General features: G+C 33.7%; 1 protein-coding gene across 1 annotated transcript in view; it reads left to right on the top strand.

The window, feature by feature from the left end:
- LOC126745300 (synaptotagmin-10-like) overlaps window positions 1–19,739 on the top strand; it is a 103,449-nt gene extending 83,710 nt beyond the window's left edge. The window contains exons 10-12 of the mRNA XM_050453073.1: window positions 7,770–7,941; window positions 11,399–11,593; window positions 14,305–19,739. Of these exons, the coding sequence (XP_050309030.1) occupies window positions 7,770–7,941; window positions 11,399–11,593; window positions 14,305–14,308 (371 nt within the window). The 3' untranslated portion in view covers window positions 14,309–19,739. The remainder of the gene's footprint in view (window positions 1–7,769; window positions 7,942–11,398; window positions 11,594–14,304) is intronic.
- Window positions 19,740–19,803: the final 64 nt, after the last annotated feature.

Here is a 19,803-nt window from a genome sequence, read left to right as displayed (position 1 = left end):
TTCCTCTAAAGCAAGCATAAGAACTATGCAATCAGAGGAGCATCTTATGCTTAAATGATCAATTATTTTTTATGATATGACAAAAATGGAATTTAAAGCTTTTTCTGAGCATCTCTAAGGTAGAGAGATGTAGTCAGTCATTATTATAGAATAATTAACATTAATACCTTGTAGACCTAAAACCAGCAATATTGGTTAGGTCTGTCGCCCATTAAAAAAACACACATGCTAAAAAAAACAACCTGCTAAAACGGGGAAATTTGGCAATTTTAAAGCATTAAATACGTCAAAATCATAAATGCGTCGTTAATGGTCCATTAGCTTATTGGACTCGTAACAGAAAGGTCGCTCATACGGCATTTTATCATAATAATGAAATCGCTTGTTAATTGACGATATAAATATTTCATCAATTATTCAAATTACACGTGAAATCATAATCACCTGGGATTAGTTTTTGTAAACCATTTATTCTCTTTCCTTTTTGTATGCATTTTAGAATTAAAGGTATCGACCTTTTTGAAATTTTCTCCACATACACACTGAATAGCACTTCACCGGAACTTTGCTTAGCGTTATTCGGGTCAATGGTTACCACGTGGAAACAAGTATCTCTTTACGAACCTCTGAGGAAAACTACTGATGTCGTTTTATAATTTAGCCAAAAAAACGATTACTCATAAAAAATTAAGGCGCATAATTTATATAGAGATAAGATCTAAATAAAGAAGATAATAGTAGAAGAAAGATAATAGTTTACTATTATTTTCTTTGGTCATATTGTCTTTATTCTAGGCAGTTGAAGCCTGGAATTCCCAAACTTTCTAAAATATAATTTTTTATTTCTTCCAGGCAGTCCAGAAAGTCCAGGCTTTAGTTGCCTGGAAGAAATTAAAAATTTCTTTAACTATTCAGTTCTTCAAAATGTTCTCAAATGTTAATTAATTATTTCAGCGGATTTTTAGTGTTTTCTAGGCCAGAAATCTGTAATCTTTCTTCATAGGTACTTTCAGTTATATTGTCTTTCTTCCAGACATTTGAAGCCTGGAATTCCTGGACTGCCTGGAAGAAATAAAAAATTACATTAACTCTTCAGTTCTTCACAATTTTCTGAAACCTTAGTAAATTATTTAATCAACTTTTAGTGTTTTCTGGACCAGAAATCTGTATTCTTTCTTCACCGTCACCTTCAGTCATATTGCCTAAATGTCATATTTATAAATTCCTTCCCTGAGTGTTTAGTTGAATCATTAGAGCTTCTCTTTGCCGATGATTTTATATTTTTTAGAACAAATCAGGCATACATCTGCAGCTTTTCGAGAAGATCTACAGAACTAAGAGAAGCCCAATATTAAGTTGTGTCAATGACATCTTTAATTTCGAACCTAATCTCATTTTCAATAATCTCCAATAAATTTTAATTTTGTTAACATCGTTTTATCACTTCTCATATTATGTAAATACTCGTATACTACATCATTACCCCAGTTTGGCGACAAGGTCTGTACTTCGGACTTCAGATCCTAATTCAATATCTTTTTTTTTTTTAATGGTTGAGATTATTTTGGTTCTTTATAAAATAATATTCATAAAATGATAAAATGTAGTGGAGTTCAGTAATATTATTTTAGTAAATAACGGTACATGATGTTGTAGACATGATATATTTTTATTTATGTTAGCGAGAGTAAGTGTGTAGTAGTTGTATTTAGATGAAGTATGTTTTTTCTGTTAATTCGCGGTTTGTTCCTTAATATTTAATTTTGATCATTTTATTTAGGTCTGATGATGCCCTAATACGGCGAAACGCGTAACACTTTAAATAGATGCTTGATTTGTTCTTCGAAATTGTATCAAATGTTAATAAATTATTTCAGCGGATATTTAGTGTTTTCTAGACCAGAAATCTGTATTCTTTCTTCACCACCACCTTCAGTCATATTGTCTTTATTCCAGGCAGTTGAGGCCTGGAATTTCCAGACTATCTGAAATGTAATTTTTTAATCCTTCCAGGCAGTCCAGGAATTCCAGGCTTCAGTTGCCTGGAAAAAATTAAAAATTTCTTTAACTATTCAGTTCTTAAAAATGTTCTCAAAAGTCAATAAATTATTTCAATGGATTTTTAGTGTTTTCTAGGCCAGAAATCTGTAATCTTTCTTCATAGGTACTTTCAGTCATATTGTCTTTCTTCCAGATATTTGAAGCCTGGAATTCCTGGACTGCCTGGAAGAAATAAAAAATTGCATTAACTCTTGAGTTCTTCACAATTTTCTGAAACCCTAATAAATTATTTCATCAACTTTTAGTGTTTTCTAGACCAGAAATCTGTATTCTTTCTTCACCACCACCTTCAGTCATATTGTCTTTATTCCAGGCAGTTGAGGCCTGGAATTTCCAGACTATCTGAAATGTAATTTTTTAATCCTTCCAGGCAGTCCAGGAATTCCAGGCTTCAGTTGCCTGGAAGAAATTAAAAATTTCTTTAACTATCCATCTTGCAAATTGCAAATGTTCATCATTTGCTCGCAAAATTGATTTCTTCGATCAGGATCGTCCTCATTTAATTCGTGTATTAGTCTAATTTTATAAGGATGGTATTTATTTGCTTTTAAGATGCAGATGCGTCTTACTGACGTTCCGGCTATATTATTATCAACTGAAATTTGTTGAGTTGTATTGTTTGAATTTTCTTCGACGGAGAGCAGAACGTTTAATTTTGTTTCTTCAGACATTTTTGGATGACCTGATCTTGGCAAATCCCTAACATGACCTGAAGTTATGAATTTGTGCTCTATTCTACTAACTGTTGACTGAGAAATAGGATGGTTTGGGTATTTGGCATTAAAAAGTTCACTTACTTCTTTTTGCGTGCGCACTCGATCCCCATACCCTAGCATCATCAAAATTTCAATTCGTTGGGTTTCCGTTAAATTAGCCATAATTTATTCTGATAAAAACTATTAATTTTCGAATTGATAGTGACATTCGAAAATGGAGATACTTTACAAGTGCAACCATGGAAATAGAAACAATTGGCCCTTGTTTATAACATTATTTTTATCCTCGATTTTACCTTAATTTGTAAATATTTGTTTTCTTGTTATTTAAATGTAAATGTTTCTGAAACAGTTGAGTTTTGAGATAAGGTGTGTTATACGAAACTTGCTTGGAATTTCGCCTATATTTCATAAATGCATAGCAATATAGCATTCCATTTAAAAAATACCGATGACGTCACATCTTTTTTTTTTTCCACCCTGTATACAAAAATTTATGTGAAATAATGCGCAACTTGAAATAAAAATCGACGGGACCGAGCGTTTTCTCAAATGTCTCTAATTTTTATCGAATTTAGGCGGTCACTGTATAAGTCTCTTTGAGATTAATTAATGATTATTTTGAATTTTATTTACTTTGCCCTCAGCTGTTTGTCATAAGAACTTTAAAAGCACTCATGGAGCCAAATAATGTGACGACAACTAGGTATTTGTTTAAAGGGTTTAATGTGACAAACTACATACAATTCCTGTTCCTGCCTAATATTGGATTTTCCAAATAAACATGCCCTCGGTTACAATTAAAGGGCAATAGGTTGCCCTTTGATGTGCTAAGTTTGTTTCAGTCACACCGAGCTTTAATTAAAGGTAAATCTTGAGTGGAGATTTGGGCGAGATTCGGCTTGTTTGTGTCACGTTGCAACAGAATATCGGGAGTTGCATTTGAAACGTTTTACTTTCATCGGTAATTGCATTTTCACTTATTTTACCCAATCGAATTACTTTAACCATATTTTCAGCAGCAGGTCTTATATCTCGCAAAAATCTCTGATCTTCTGCTGGTCATCCTAAATTCTAACTATTCTCTTTTCTTCTATTCTCTTGAATCAATATTATATAACAAAATTTATAATCATATAATCGGTGTTATCACTAAAAAACAGCACGGTTTTATGAATAAGAGGTCAACAGTCACAAATTTAACCACATTTTTGCAGAAGCTGAATCGCGTGGTTGACTCTAACGGACAGGTAGATGTTATATATACCGATTTTTCTAAAGCGTTCGATAGAGCAACCACGACATTTTGTTAAGAAAGCTAGATTCGTTTGGCTTATCGCACGATCTTCTGCAGTTGCTTACTTCATTCTTGCAATCAAGGATACAGTATGTAGTATATAGAGGGTGTACATCTCGAAGTTTTGTCGCTTTGTCAGGGGTGCCTCAGGAGTAAACTAACCTGGGGCCATTGCTTTTTTTATGTCTTATCAACGACCTACCATTGTGCTTAAAATATTGTGATTGTGAAATATTTGCCGATGATTTTAAATTTTATAGAGCAATTAATAGTATTAAGGACTGCGAACTCCTTCAGCATGACCTGAATAGAGTAATACTTTGGGCCAAACAAAACAAATTATCTTTTAATGTTGAAAAGTGTATCACAGTAAATTTGACTAGAAAAAAAGTGCCAATTAATTACAATTATAAAATGGGTACGAATGTCTTAAAATGTAAAACAAAAATAAAAGATTTAGGAGTAGTTTTCGACAATAAGTTGCATTTGGATGCTCATATTAACACAGTTGTTAATAAGGCATTTAAGATTTTAGGATTTATAATTCGTAATGCCCGTAACTTTACTAATTTAAGACCATTACTACTCTCTATAATGTCTATGTTCGCAGCATATAGGAATATGCCTCGATTGTTTGGTGTCCATTCTATTCGGTTTACGAACAAATGTTGGAAAAAGTTCAAAAAAGGTTTTTGCGGTTTTTGTACTATAAAAAACATGGTGTGTATCTGATGACAGAATTTAATTTAAAAAAAACTTACTTCCAAAAGAACTGTGGCCTGATTATTGTTCCTTCATAATAATATAGATTGTTCATTTCTTCTCGAAAAACTGCTGTTAACGGTAAATATTCATAACAATAGAGATTTAGGAACTTGTTATATAAAAAAAACAAATACCAATTTAGGTAAAAAGTCGCCAATTTTTCGAATGTCCAGTGCCGCCAACCTACTATTTCATATTGACATATTTTACGAACCATTTGGGAAATTTAAAAAAAATATATCTAATGTAGAATATTTTTAAGTTTTTTTTTTACGTTACCTAATGTGTTATCTAGGGGGCAAATAATCTATTTTTTTGAAATTTTGTAATATGTAGTGCTTACTTACTGTGCTTATTAGTCCTTAAGGACCAATTGTAATCATTTAATGGACTTTGTGTCTGTAGATTGCATAAATAAATTAATAAATAAATTCTATCTTGGATCCTCTCCATATTGGGTTCAGCCATGTTGTAAACTATCACTATATTGTTGGCCCTCAGGTTTCTCTTATTGACCTCCATGAAAACGACCTGATTTCCATGAAAACGATCACATTCTTGGTTTCTCCAGTCTTGACCTCATCCAATTGTTGCTCACGAGAGATAACACGATCCTTAACCTCTTAAGTTTAGGAGCACATCCTTTACAAATATATGGAAAGCAATAGCAATAGCACGAACCTCACTAGAGCCAATATTTGCACACTTCTTGTTCCAATCACATAAGTTAAAAAGTTCACTAAAAAGTTCCGATTCTGAAAAAAAGGGCAAGACACCTGCAACACCTCCTTAATTCAAAATATCTCTAAAATTTGAATTAATTAGCTCACTTCAAAGTTTTACCCTGATTTGACCTTGTCAAGGTCATCACAAAAATTAGAAGTAAAACCGTCTCAGATATCAATTTCCAGCTCTTTCCGAATCCAATGTTAAAAATAGGTGTTTCTTCACCCTCCTCTTCAGTCATATTGTTATTATTCCAGGCAGTTGAAGCCTGGAATTCCCAGACTATCTGAAATGTAATTTTTTATTCCTTCCAGGCAGTCCAGGAATTACATTCTAGACCAGAAATCTGTATTCTTTCGTCACCGCCACCTTCAGTCATATTGTCTTTATTCCAGGCACTTGAAATAAAAAATTACATTAACTCTTCAGTTCTTCACAATTTTCTGAAACCTTAGTAAATTATTTCATCAAGTTTTTAGTGTTTTCTAGACGTCTTTATTTCCGGACTATCTGAAATGTAATTTTTTATTTCTTCCAGGCAGTCCAGAAATTCCAGGCTTCAACTGCCTGGAAGAAATGAAAAATTTCTTTAACTATTCAGTTCTTCAATATTTTCTCAAATGTTAATAAATTATTTCAGCGGATATTTAGTGTTTTCTAGACCAGAAATCTGTAATCTTTCTTCATAGATACTTTCAGTCATATTGTCTTTCTTCCAGGCAGTTGAAGTCTGGAATTTCCAGGCTACCTGAGGTGTAATTTTTTATTGCTTCCGGGCAGTCCAGAAATTCCAGGCTTCAACTGCCTGGAAGAAATGAAAAATTTCTTTAACTATTCAGTTCTTCAATATTTTCTCAAATGTTAATAAATTATTTCAGCGGATTTTTAGTCTTTTCTAGACCAGAAATCTGTAATCTTTCTTCATAGATACCTTCAGTCATATTGTCTTTCTTCCAGGCAGTTGAAGCCTTGGTTCCCTGACAGCTTGGAAAGAATACAAATACAAAATTACCAACTCATACGCAACGTACAAGAAATACAATGCGCCTATGTGACGTCACCTTGAGAGTGATCAAGTTGATTTACTTCTGCTTACCTTGAATAGCCTTAAAGATGGTTCTAGTTGTCTAACAAATGGTAGAAGGTATGTCTACCAAGAACAGAGAAACCAAGTGTCTCCCGACAATCAATAAAACACGAAAAGCACATTGTTGCAAAGAGCAATTGACAATAGTCACTCTACTAATACAACACATTAATAAAACCAAAAAAAGTTTGACCTTTATACTACTTTTATTAATTATCAAAAAGTAATGACAATGAAATTCATGATGACAAAATAGAAGATGCGTCCTAATTTGATATTAATATCCTACTCAGTGCTTTATGCAACATAACCTTAAGACCATCTTCCTACTCAGCAGTAATACTAAGTTATAAACGGCATCATGACGGAAACATCTGCGATGTATCGAAAAGTGTTCTACAGGCATCAGAATTAAATTTGAATTTGAAAAAATGCAGGACAAAAAGATAAAGTTACATAGGTAGCAAAAGAAGAAACCATGGAAGCATGGAATGCAACGAAAGCTATGAATATCTTGGTTGTGCCCAATTTAGGGAAATTAGGTAGTCAAAGATAAACTGCAGACTTTTGGAGTATTAGCTTGGACCCATACCGAGATATTCAAACTTCAAAGACAGACAATCAAGAACTATCAAGGTACCAGGATAGAAAACTCACAACCCTAAAATATATGCAAAGGAAAAGAACTTCATGGAAGATATCAGCAGATTCTCCACTTGATCAGGAAACATACAAAGGACTTGGCAAGTAGATGAAATAGGAGTAGTTCCAATAGTAATCGGAGCAATTGGAGAATTAGCTTAGTATACTTTAAGCTTTGAAGCCTGAAATTCCCTGAACTGCCAGGAAGAAATAAAAAATTACGTAATTAACTACTAGTACAAAGAATACAAGGAATATATAATATACGACAAGGAAGTAATGAGAGTGATGGTGGTTATATAGGATTTTTGTAGATTTGTTGAGACTGCCTGTACGAAATAAATAAGTGCTTGCATGTAATGTTTTAATACTAATAGACACACATTAGTGACTAACCCTTCTTTTAAAGCAATTGTTAAGTCTGCATAAGTAAGATTGTCTTTTTTAGGCACTCAAGTACCATCTTATTTTCTAGATCCGTACGTAAAAGTGTATCTAATTTGGCAAGGGAGGAAGCTAAAGAAAAAGAAAACAACGGTGCGTCACAACACCCTCTTCCCCGTGTTTAACGAGGCTCTCGTATTCGACGTGCCCACCGAAAATATCAACGAAGTGAGTTTGTTGGTTAAGGTTATTGATTACGACAGGTAAGCATATTTCTCTTTGATAAATTATCCTCTGGCTCTTCTGTCATTTAAGTAGATAAGGATATTTTATACAGGTTACTTGGGTCAAAATGGATTTTATGAGAGGCCATTAATCAATTCGCATATTTTATGTATAAAATATATTCAGTCTTAAAGACTGAATATATCCTAAAGATCAGCTTAGTTCTTCTGGACCTATACCAGAGTAAAATTTTGTTGCTTTCACGTAGGTCTCATGTAGATATAGTCTATATTGATTTCTCTGAGTTTTTTTGGTTCTTCGTTTATTGAAAACAAAGTACAATCAGATAAGAACATCTTTTTCTTTAACTACTCATATACACAGTGTTCACACTGTACGTTTCATGCAAATTTCATTAAGTAGTGGCGCACCCTCACGGTATTTGTATGCAACATCTACAGTCTGTTAGTGCTTAGCCTTGACACGAATTGAGAACGTAGCAAACGTCTATCGGTTGCGACCAATCATCATACAGAATACAACGTATGATATAAGTGACGCCACAATGAGAGTGACTTTAAAACACCCTATGGTAAACGTACAACAACGTACAAACCTTTTTGACATGAACACCTATCTGAGACCCAAAAATCATTGACTATCGCAATAAATTGATGGTTTACCTCTGTGATCGGTTTAATTACATACGATAAGTTACATTTTAAGATTAATTAAAACATATAAGAGAGGTGAGATGCAATAGAATGCCAGATAATGGACACAAGACCCGCTTTATTGATAAGTAAACCCTGTTTTGAATGAATCAGAAGATTTAGTCATCAGATTTCTAAATGCTCTTTACATGCCTTCTTATTATCTTTGATCTCAACTCTATGCTATGCTATGCATGTGATACTTGAGCGTAAGTCTCTGAAACAATTGGCCTTTAATTTGGAGATGTCTGATGATCATCAGAGACCTCTTAACCCTTTTATATAATTCTTCATGGCTCTTGAATTGCTGCCAAAAGTCCAAACCCAAGAAGCTCCGTTGTTGTTGGAAGACCATACATGCTAATACGAAATACACTTCTAGTATGCAGTATGCAGTTGTTTTCACTGCCACTGTTAATTAACAAAGTATAATTAGAATAAGAACATTTTTCTCTTTAACTACTTCATATACACAGTGTTCACACTATATGTTCCATGCAAATTTCATTAAGTAGTGGCGCACCCTCACGGTATTTGTATGCAACATCTACAGTCTGTTAGTGCTTATCCTTGACACGGAATTGAGAACGTAGCATACGTCTATCGGCTGCAACCAATCATCGTACAGAATACAACGTATGATATAAGTGACGCCACGATGAGAGTGATCACCTTTAAAACACCCTATGGTAAACGTACAACCACGTAAAACCTTTTTGGCATGAAAACTTATCTGAGACCCAGGAATCATTAACTATCATAATGAATTTATAGTTTACGTGTGTGATCGGTTTAATTACATACGAAAAGTAGCATTTTAAGATTATTTAAAACAGAAAAGTGGGATGCAATAAAATGCCAAATAATGGACACAAGACTCCCTTTATTGCCATGTAAGCCATTTTTTGAATAAATCAGATTTAGTCATCAGATTCCTAAATGCTGTTTACATTCCTCTTGTTCGACCACGATGCCTTCTTATTATCTTTGATCTCAATTCTATGCTATGCATGTGATACTTGAGCGTAAGTCTCAACAATTGGCCCTTAATTTGGAGATTTCTGATGATCGTCAGAGACCTCTTAACCCTTTTATACGATTCTTCATGGCTTTTAAATTGCTGCCAAACGTCCAAACCCAAGAAACTCAAAGTTGTTGTTGGAAGACCATACATGCTAATACGAAATACACCTCTAGTATGTATGCAGTTGTTTTCACTGCCACTGTGTTTTTTTTTTGGTTCATCGTTTATCAAAAACAAAAAAAATTATTAACAAAGTACAATTAGCATAAGAACATTTTTCTCTTTAACTACTCATATATACAGTGTTCGCACTATACGTTCCATGCATGTTACATTAAGTAGTGGCGCATCCTCACGGTATTTGTATGCAACATCTTCAGTTTATTAGTGCTTATCCTTGACAAGAAATTGAGAACTTAGCATACATCTATCGGTTACGACCAATCATCATACAGAATACAACGTATAAGTGACGCCACGATGAGAGTGATCACCTTTAAAACACCCTATGGTAAACGCACAACAACGTACAAAACTTTTTGACATGAAAAACCTATCTGAGACCCAGGAATCATTAACTATCATAATGAATTTATAGCTTACGTCTGTAATCAGTTTAATTACATACGAAAAGTAACATTTCAAAATGGTTTAAAACAGAAAGGTGGGATGCAATAAAATGCCAAATAATGGACACACGATCCCCCTTTATTGGCATGTAAACCATGTTTTGTATTAATCAGAAGAGTTAGTCATCAGATTCCTAAATGCTCTTTACATTCCTCTGGTTCGACCACGATGCCTCTTATTGTCTTTGGTCGCCATTCTATGCTATTCTATGACAAAAGTCCATATCCATTTTCCACCAAAAATCCCAAGAACCTTCTTTACTTTTTATTATCCAATGCGTTAAAGCAAGACTGTTTCAAGTAATATAAAGTGAATAGCTTCTATATAGGTTCTAAATAGATCAAAATTCTGATTGCCCTAGTAGTCTGTTCATTTTTGGATTCATCATATAAACTTATATTTCATAAAGAAAATTGCTTTCTAAATAAACAATATTATTGATTCATGATAACTTCCAAGGTTGATATCAGCATAATCTGTTTCGATTTATCCAAGGAAACTTTTTATGTTCCCATTTTGTGTTTAAACAAAACTTTATCCATTAATTACCAAATTACATTTACAAAATCATTACAAGCCAAATTAACGTCCGTTCATATATTATTCAGTCCAACCTCGTAACAATTAGCTCGCCCCTAAGCTCGTATATCTTTTGCACTCCCAAATTTCGAAACTAATTTATCTCGGCTCTTCACATCATATGTTTATTCGGTATGTTGACTCCTGTTATAACACGATCCGTAATTACAAGGGGAATTTCTCGGAGGTCTATGCAGAGAAAATTCATTTGTGATTACCAGCACTGATATGTTTACTTCTGCTTAACTTTTGAAAACTTCTTGTAACTCTGCTGCTTCCATTAAGACTTTTTTTGAATTCCTACTGACGTTGGTTCATATTGACCAAAAATGCTAATTTCTAGCGTTAGTATACACGCCTGGTCAAGTGAGATCTTAAGTGCGAAAATCAATTTGACCGACTTCAGCGTCGACTGGGCCTATACTCAGTCTTCTACATTTCTTTTCTTCTTTTATAACTATTCTTTCATAACCTCTCTTGTAGAAAAAATGCTTTATTTCGTCTGGTGGTGCTGTTAAAACTATGACCCTCTAGCGAATTATTTTTTAGGATCGGCCAAAATGAAATAATGGGGTGTTTCACAATCGGCCCAACCGATCCAGGCAAAGGCCGAGATCATTGGCTAGAAATGCTTGAGAATGCCAGAAAACCGGTGGCACAATGGTATCCACTTCTGGAAACCGTACCCGTTGATATTCATGACGAGAAAGAGACTCCATTGTTACTAAAATGCTGGAAGACTAGGTAGGTACGAAATACACCTTTTTTATATTTGTTATGCATGCAAATGTTTTTTTTTATCGTATACATTTTACTCATATAAACAGTGTTCACACACGGCTTTCCGCACCCTCCCCAGTTGTGCTATTAGTGCTTGTCATTGACACTAAATTGAGAATGTAGCAGTTATAGAAGACAACCTAAGATATGAATGACGTCATAATGAGAGTAATCACTAGGAGGATATATAATCAGTAGGATTTGTTGTGTCCTGTGATGTCGTAGGTAAATACGGTTTGGGTGCCAGGAATCAGAGAGGTGAACGACTTTTTTAAATCATCATTAGCAATAATCTCACTGTAACCAATACTGTGGTTCAACAGCACGCCAGACGCTTATACACTTGGAATATCTAAAAACCAAATAGATCTTTAAAAGCCACTGAGGACACCCTAAAAATGATTCAAGAACGCAAAAAATTAAGATCGATCGGTTAAAAAAAATTGCAGAGCTGATAAGATCAAACAAATTAATAATATCCCAATGCTTAAGGAGCTCTATGAGAAGGTCAGATATTTTGCCAAGGAATTTAAACCTAAAAATGAAATCATTCAGGAATGCAAAACAATTTGTTTTTTTGGGTTGATCGTTTATCGAAAACAAAAAAACTCATCAAAGTACAATCAGAAAATAAGAACATATATCTCTTGAGCTACTCCTATACAAAGTGTTTACATTTGTTATACACACACAATGTTAATTCACAGTAGTTACCGCACCGTCACATCATTTGTAAGTAACATCTTCAGTCTGTTGGTGCTTATTCTTGACACTAAATTGAGAACGAGGTACATGTCTATCGGTTGCTACCCAATCATGGTACAGCATACAACGTATGATACAAGTGACGTCACAATGAGAGTGATCATCTATAAAATTCATTGCTAAGGAATTTAAACGTAAAACCCAAATCATTTAGGACAGGAATGGAAAAATCTTCGCAAACTGACCAGGGATTGTGCAGATATGAAAGGATTACTGCACTGTACTATTCAGTGATAATTCTGGGGCCAATGCAAAATTTTCAATACTAAGTATCAATACTAGAAGTAAAGCTGCCGGAGCCGATCACATTACAGCAGATTAATTAAGCTAATGTGGAACACTGGAAAGTGGCCGAAAGGATGGTGCCACTCTATGTTTATACAGTTATATAAAAAGGAGAGAATATTGCCTTAATGTCAAATACTAGTAAAATTCTTCTGTCAATCATTAACGACAGGCTCAAACCATTTCTTTTCCAATAAATCTCGCAAGAACAAACAAGCGTTATGCCAAGGAACCAGAGAACTTATTAAGAAAGTACAATAAAGTCACTGCTCTTTGTAGACTATTGCAAAGCCTTTGATATAATCAGATTAAACGCACTTTGGAAACCGCTGAAGATAATGGCAGTTCCCTTTCATATATCGTTCATCCAAAGTCGGCAGAGAAGTCAGGGTTACTTCGCCAATGCTATTTAATTTCTGGAAGGCTTGGATGTTGGGATATCAGTCGGTGGTGAAAACATTAATAACATAAAGTACGATAATCACAAGATAAACTCAAAGCAATCGTAGGCCAAAGCAATATGTCCTAAATCTAAATAAAAATAAAATGAAAAATTATGTTTATTGATAGCACCAACCAAATAAATGACCATAACTTGAAAGGCTATAAGGCTGTGATACAGTTTATCTATCTAGGCTGACTCATTACCTTCAAGTCATGGTTCGAATGAAATTAAAGGTTAAATAGCAATTGCTAGGAGCTCAGTCATAACACTTACAAAAACATGGAAAGACCTTGCACTTACTAAAAGTTACCTACGTCTTCGGCCTTACCTACATCCTTACCATAAAACAAAGATATTCCATAATCTTAACCTAAGGTCGAATAATAAGACATACAGACAGCCAGGAAGAACCATTGATACGCCAGAAAAAAACGCAATCAAAGAACTAACATTGAAAAAGGAACAACTGAAAACAGTCAAAAAAGTAGTACAAAGGTCGGTAGGACAAACTTTAAATAAAAGAGCAGACAAAAAAAGAATGACCAAAGAAGTATCTTCAAGTTCTTCGTCTGACTATTAAGTGATATCTCGTGAATCAATCGATAATGAAGAACTATGCCTATACCGCTTTTCCTTAAAGTCCAAGTTGAAAAAAAGTGGAGAATAGTGCACTTTTTATGCGCAGGGGTTGAAGGAGAAAAGTCGAAGTACTATTTATGTGATTTTTGCAAGGCTAGATTAAGCAAATGATTTATTGTTAATTAATATCGTAATGATATGGGAAACGCCAAGAATACCAGTTCATTCTCTGACACGTGAAAAGTTAGCGAATCTTCCGAAAAGTGGTTGGCCGAGAATGTAAGTCGCTGCGCGGCCGCTAGGGGGCCAGTTGACAGTTCACTTTAGTCCAGTTCGGAATATTGGCGCGACATTTAAATCGGATATAAATAGTAGTAAATATATATATTTAGTAGCTGTAAGTCCTCGGCTTTAGTAGTATAGGTCTCTAAATAAATCAGTTAACAATTTTCAATTTTTTTAACGAATGGAAAAACGCTAGATTAATTTTATAGTTACAGAAAAGCTATACGAATTTTGCCTGCATTTGTCCATTGGTCATAGCAATCGTTTGTAGATAATTTAACGTTTTTGTTTTAACAAAATAATTTGTCTTTTTTAGGTGAAATACAATCCTTTAACATGAAAACTAGCCCAGTTGATCTAGGAGAGCTGACGATAAACGACGAAGAATACTTGTTGAAAAAAAAAATTTGAGCTCATAAGCAACCGAGGCACGTGATATTGATGTAGATGAAACTAGTTTGGGAGATGCCCTGATGATGGTTCTTTTGAGTATAAAGTAGTACATTGTCAAGACTATGAGAATTTTGACATAATATGATTCGAGTTTTGTAGTTGATAAGCTGTTAACTTTGTGTAAGCGTATACTACTCTTAAAACTATATCAAACTATTTATCATAAGTTAGGTTCTCCAAAATATATATTTTGTACCTTATTCATTGTTGGTCTAACAAAAAAAAATGTTATAAGAAATGAATATATTTATTATATTACAACTTGTTAAGCATGTTTACTGTAACTTTTTCACTGTCGTAGCGTTTTTGATACTGTCCTTTATTGCAAATTTTCGATTTTTTTTTTTAATATTCCTCACTGTCTTTTATGCAATTTTCCTAGTAAAAGCGTGTGTGTATTAAAATTGATACTTTAGGAAATAAGTGATTGTAACAAAGAAGAGCTTTGGCATAATTTGTATGTAAACAAAAGTTTTTGAAGATTAAAAAGTGCGTCACCATGTGTAGCGAAATTTCCCAATTAAAATTTATATATGAAAGTAAAACCGTTGATTGAATAATAGGTATTATTCAATCAACGGTAAAACGAATATTTTCTTCGTAAATAATGACGTTCTTGCTACATAACGTGATTAAGTTTTTACATCAAACTGACGCAAATTATTTCTTTATATCGCCATATACAACATGTAATTTTTAGCAATATATAATCTATACATAACTCAATATTTTATCTCAGCTGAATAAGTATTTTAGTTATGTACCGTAAACTGGGGCTACTTGCACACGTTTTCAGCACATTTCCCAATGTACCCCCGTACATTGTAACTTTACAACTTTGCAAAAATTACATTGTACGGACCTATTTAAGGGCTACCCATGGCTGGTATAAAAATTGAAAGAATGCAGCCATTGGTCCCAAAAAAAAATTTGTTTGTGGGGTGTGCAAGTTACCCCATGGTTGGAGCAACTTGCACATCCATGAAAAAATTGCATTCTAAAGCATATTCTGTGCATGTTACCCCTTAATCATATGAAAAAAAAACCTATAACAAGGGCCACCATTACAACCAATTAAAAATCAATATTTTTAAAGAAAATTAATATATTGTCAAAATATATGAAACTTAAAAACAAATTCTGTACCTATAAATGCTTAGAAATATTAATAAAAAGTTATTAAAAAATAAACAAACTTTACCTAGCAAAACTTTGGTAAAATAAGGCACATTCTTTGAAAAAATCACAAGTGTAACAAAAACAAAACGTTGGCTAATTATTATTGTCAACTAGGAAGTCCTTGTCGGCATCACTGTCATCGACTGGAGATTCATTGTCTTCCGAATCCTCACACCATTCGCATTCAAAATAAGGGTCTTTGCTGTCTTTATTACAGGGTCCACAAATCCAAGCTCGACACTTCGTGCATTGTATCCAATCAAATCCGCGCCTCTGTAGTCTTTCCAATTAATCTTGCAGATACCAAACTGGGAGTTATTAGTCTTTCTTTCTCTCTTGCTTTTCCTGGTAGGGAGTTGCTGAGTGCATGGCAAAACGCTAGATGAAAATGGTCCTGGTTCTTCGGCTGTAGTTCGAAATTCCTGAGGAACGGTTAGAGGATTTTCAGAAATATTAGGGTCTGTAACAGTGCGAGACGCATCACTTCCATGTTCGACTTTTTTCCCCTTTTGCGTTTTTTCTCAACCCCTGTTCCACGGTGCTCTTTCAACAAATCAACCAAGCTGTTGTCTAAGACTCTTTCGATGTCTGCATCTTCTAGTCCACCAGGAACGCGCTTCAAAACTTCGTCGGGATTTGCAGGATGCAAACCAGTTGCTCTAAATCCTGATTTGAGATTCTCTGCTACATTTTGACTTACCCCTTTCCACAACCTGTCCAGTAGGTTCGGAAATTGTTCTTTCAGGACACAGCCTTGGAACCGCGACTCCTTTCTTCACTGATCGCGAATTTCTCTCCATTTTCTTTTCATAGGCGCAAATACGGCCACATCAAGGGGCTGCATTAAATCCGTGGCATTGGCTGGGAAGGGAGTTATGTAGATGTTATTTGTACCACATGCCTCTATCACCTGTGGCTTGCCAGGTTGTCACCAACGAGAATCATCTGGTCGTTATTTTCTCTGGTGGAAGTTCATGTCGAACCATCCGCTCGCACTGCTCGCATATTTTGTTCCTCGTGGTCCACCATTTGGCATTTCCACAAACCATTAAACTGATCGTAGCCCGGGAATGCTCTTGAACTCTTTCCACTCTCTTCGTGTTCCTTGGCACTACCACCTTCCTGGACCCAGCATGTGTAACGTTGGTTTCATCATAGTTATACAAATTTGAGCTTTTCACTTCTCTAATTGCTAAGTCAATATTATTAAAGAAATTTAAAACTTCATTACGATCCACTGATGCTCTGGATCTCTTTATGTTTGAAGCCATTCTAACGCTTAAATGGTTCCTTATTATAAATAATTGTAAGAAATCAGGTCCAGGGAAGTTATTTTTGAATATTCGAATATTTTTTCCTTATTTGTCCAAGAATTTTTTTATTACGTCACGAATATCAACTTTTGTGAGAGGAAATCCCCAATTTGCTACAACACCCAATGTCTTTGAAATGAGAGCCTCTTCTTGATCACTTAAAACCTTTGGACGACCAACTGTTTTCGAACTGTCTTCGACCTAACGTAGTGCGTTCTACTTTGAAAGTTTCGGCTGCTAATTTCCTCGACATACCCGCATCTACCGCTTGGCGCAAGGCGTTCTTTGAGTAATTCCAGTAATTTCTTTCTTCCGGAGTTTTTTTGTACGTATGAACCATTTTTATAGTTTATTTACCTGTAGCAATAGATAGCCGGCGATAAAATACAAAATAACATAACCTAAAAAAAAGTAAACAAAAATACACGTGGTGTGCAAGTTACCCCGGGGTGGGCAAGTAGCCCCACATTACGGTTCTTTACTTATAGCGTTCGCGGTCGATCGTTCGTTAATAAATAATTTCAATAGTTAACCTCTACAACTATATTATTTTAAATGTGATACGTACTCTTGTATTTAAAACTATGCATTCATTAAATACAGCATAAAAAAATCAGCTTTGGATGTCAAAATTTTTATACATTAATACAAATAAAATTAAAGCCTGGAAGGAATTCAAGCATTTTCCTCTAAAAAGTTTGAAGAAACCTGAAACAAAAACTAAAAATATCAAAAAAAATACAAATACCATTAAATTCCATGAAAAAAAAACGAAAAATTTTAGTCGAAAACTGTAGGGAAAAATCTGAAACACAACGGGTCAAAAAAAAACTGAATAATAACAATATATAAATAGCATTAAATGCCAAGATCATATTTAGTGTATTTGAGGCTGTCAAGATTAATTTTGGACTATTTCCAAACATTTAAGGTGAACTTTTAAGTTATTTTCAGGTACTCTAATACCTATGAAACAAATATATATAAAAAATAAAAAATGATTCCCATTATTATTTTTAAAGTATTAATTCCATAAATTGTAAACATATATAAATTAATTAATTATTATGTCTCGTCGTAACCGAGCCGCAACATAATCTCAAGTGTCAAACTTGTCAATTCACATTACTGATACCAATCTAACAAACCGGGATTACTGACAAAACAGGTCGTATGACGTCGTAGCTAAAGGCGCGAAAATCAAATTTTAAAATTAAATACTACACCATTGTTGACTGCCTGAGAGTTCTTTTCACCTATTTCTAGTATATTTCAAGCAGTTGAAGTCAATTCTATATTATTCCTAAGCAATTGCATGGAATTTGCTACTTTTTTAAAGGCACTTAAGCTCTGAAACCTCTAGAAATGGCGTAAATAACTGACTGAATACATACAAAGAATACAAATATTTTAGTCTACAAATTTTGGAAAAATCTAAATAAAACCTCAAAAATTCCGAAAATGATAAACGACACTACAGAAAAAAAAGCAACGAAAATAAATTCAAGAAAAAAAAAGAAATTTACTTTTGAAAATTCCGAAAAAATTGGGAAAATTAACTTGAAAATACAAAGTAAAAAATACAAGTAACAATAAAATAAACAGAAATAATCTAACTTTGGATATAACCTAAAAATGGGAAGGCACAAATAACATTAAATCCCTGAATAACATTAATCGAAGATTTCAGGAACAAACCTAAAAATATTGAGTGAACACAACGTGCTGAATAAAATTCCAAAAAACATTGGAAGGAATAACCTGAAAATGGTAAAAATACAAGTAACTTAAAATACCTAAAAGTAAATCTGGAAATTTTAAAAAAACTCGTAAAAATGACTTGATAACGGGAAAATTAAAAATGACTCTAAAGCAAGAAATTCATAATGCCGTCAACTTCTTTAATTTATGTGTATATATAATTCGCCTTGAAAATAACAGTATACAGGTCCAAGGATTCTTTTAAATTTTATGGGCCAACCTTTATACATTTTATATACCGGTTTGACCAATAGAAAAACAGAAATCAATATATAACCCAAAAAAATCGTCGGCCCTGTACACGTTAAATATTGGCCTCATATAGATGCTCAAGATCATACTGATATACAACAATGCACTCTTTATATTTTCTCATTTAACCAAGAGAAATAGAGATATTTGGGAAAAGTGGAGCTCAATGGACTAATGAGACTTTAAGTCAAATTTAAAGCCCTAAATCTTGCTAGACTGTTTTCAGTAGACAAGGTGTATAGAGCTATAAATTTCTGCTGTCAGTTTTCCCGTACACTCAAGGAAGAAATTTGTCCTACCGGTATAAACACGAAATTTAAAATATGTATTTAGTTTCTTTACAGGATGGTCCCATGGCCATATTATCGACCGCGAACGCTAACATATAAAATATTCCTAAAATTATAAACTAATAAATCAATCATATCAAATTTATGTTTGACACAGGGTTGTGTGATATGCCAATTATAATATTATATCTTTGTATTTTCCTATAATATACCATTATAGGTCTTTATCTAGCCAAATTTAATAGTGTTCGGAAATTTAACTCTTGTATATACCCCTTTTACACTTTATATATCATTTATTCTTAAGGTACTATGCATTTAAATGTAGTAAAAAATATATATTGTACCTCAGATGAATATGAAAAATAGATTTTCGATGATGCAATCCGTCTACTAACCAATCATTGCAGAATAATTCATCATACAAATATTTAATGAGAATATACATTTAGTACATAAGGGAAAAAATATAAATGTATTTTTAAGAAGAACGCTAAGACTATAAAACATATACTTAAGAAAACAATAAGCTGACTGTGTTTAAATGTTATAAAATATCATATAATT

Source organism: Anthonomus grandis, chromosome 15, assembly GCF_022605725.1.
Source record: "Anthonomus grandis grandis chromosome 15, icAntGran1.3, whole genome shotgun sequence".
Lineage (NCBI taxonomy): Eukaryota > Metazoa > Arthropoda > Insecta > Coleoptera > Curculionidae > Anthonomus > Anthonomus grandis.
Note: the sequence above shows the minus strand (reverse complement) of the source record. Positions and strands in the feature narration are given on the sequence as shown.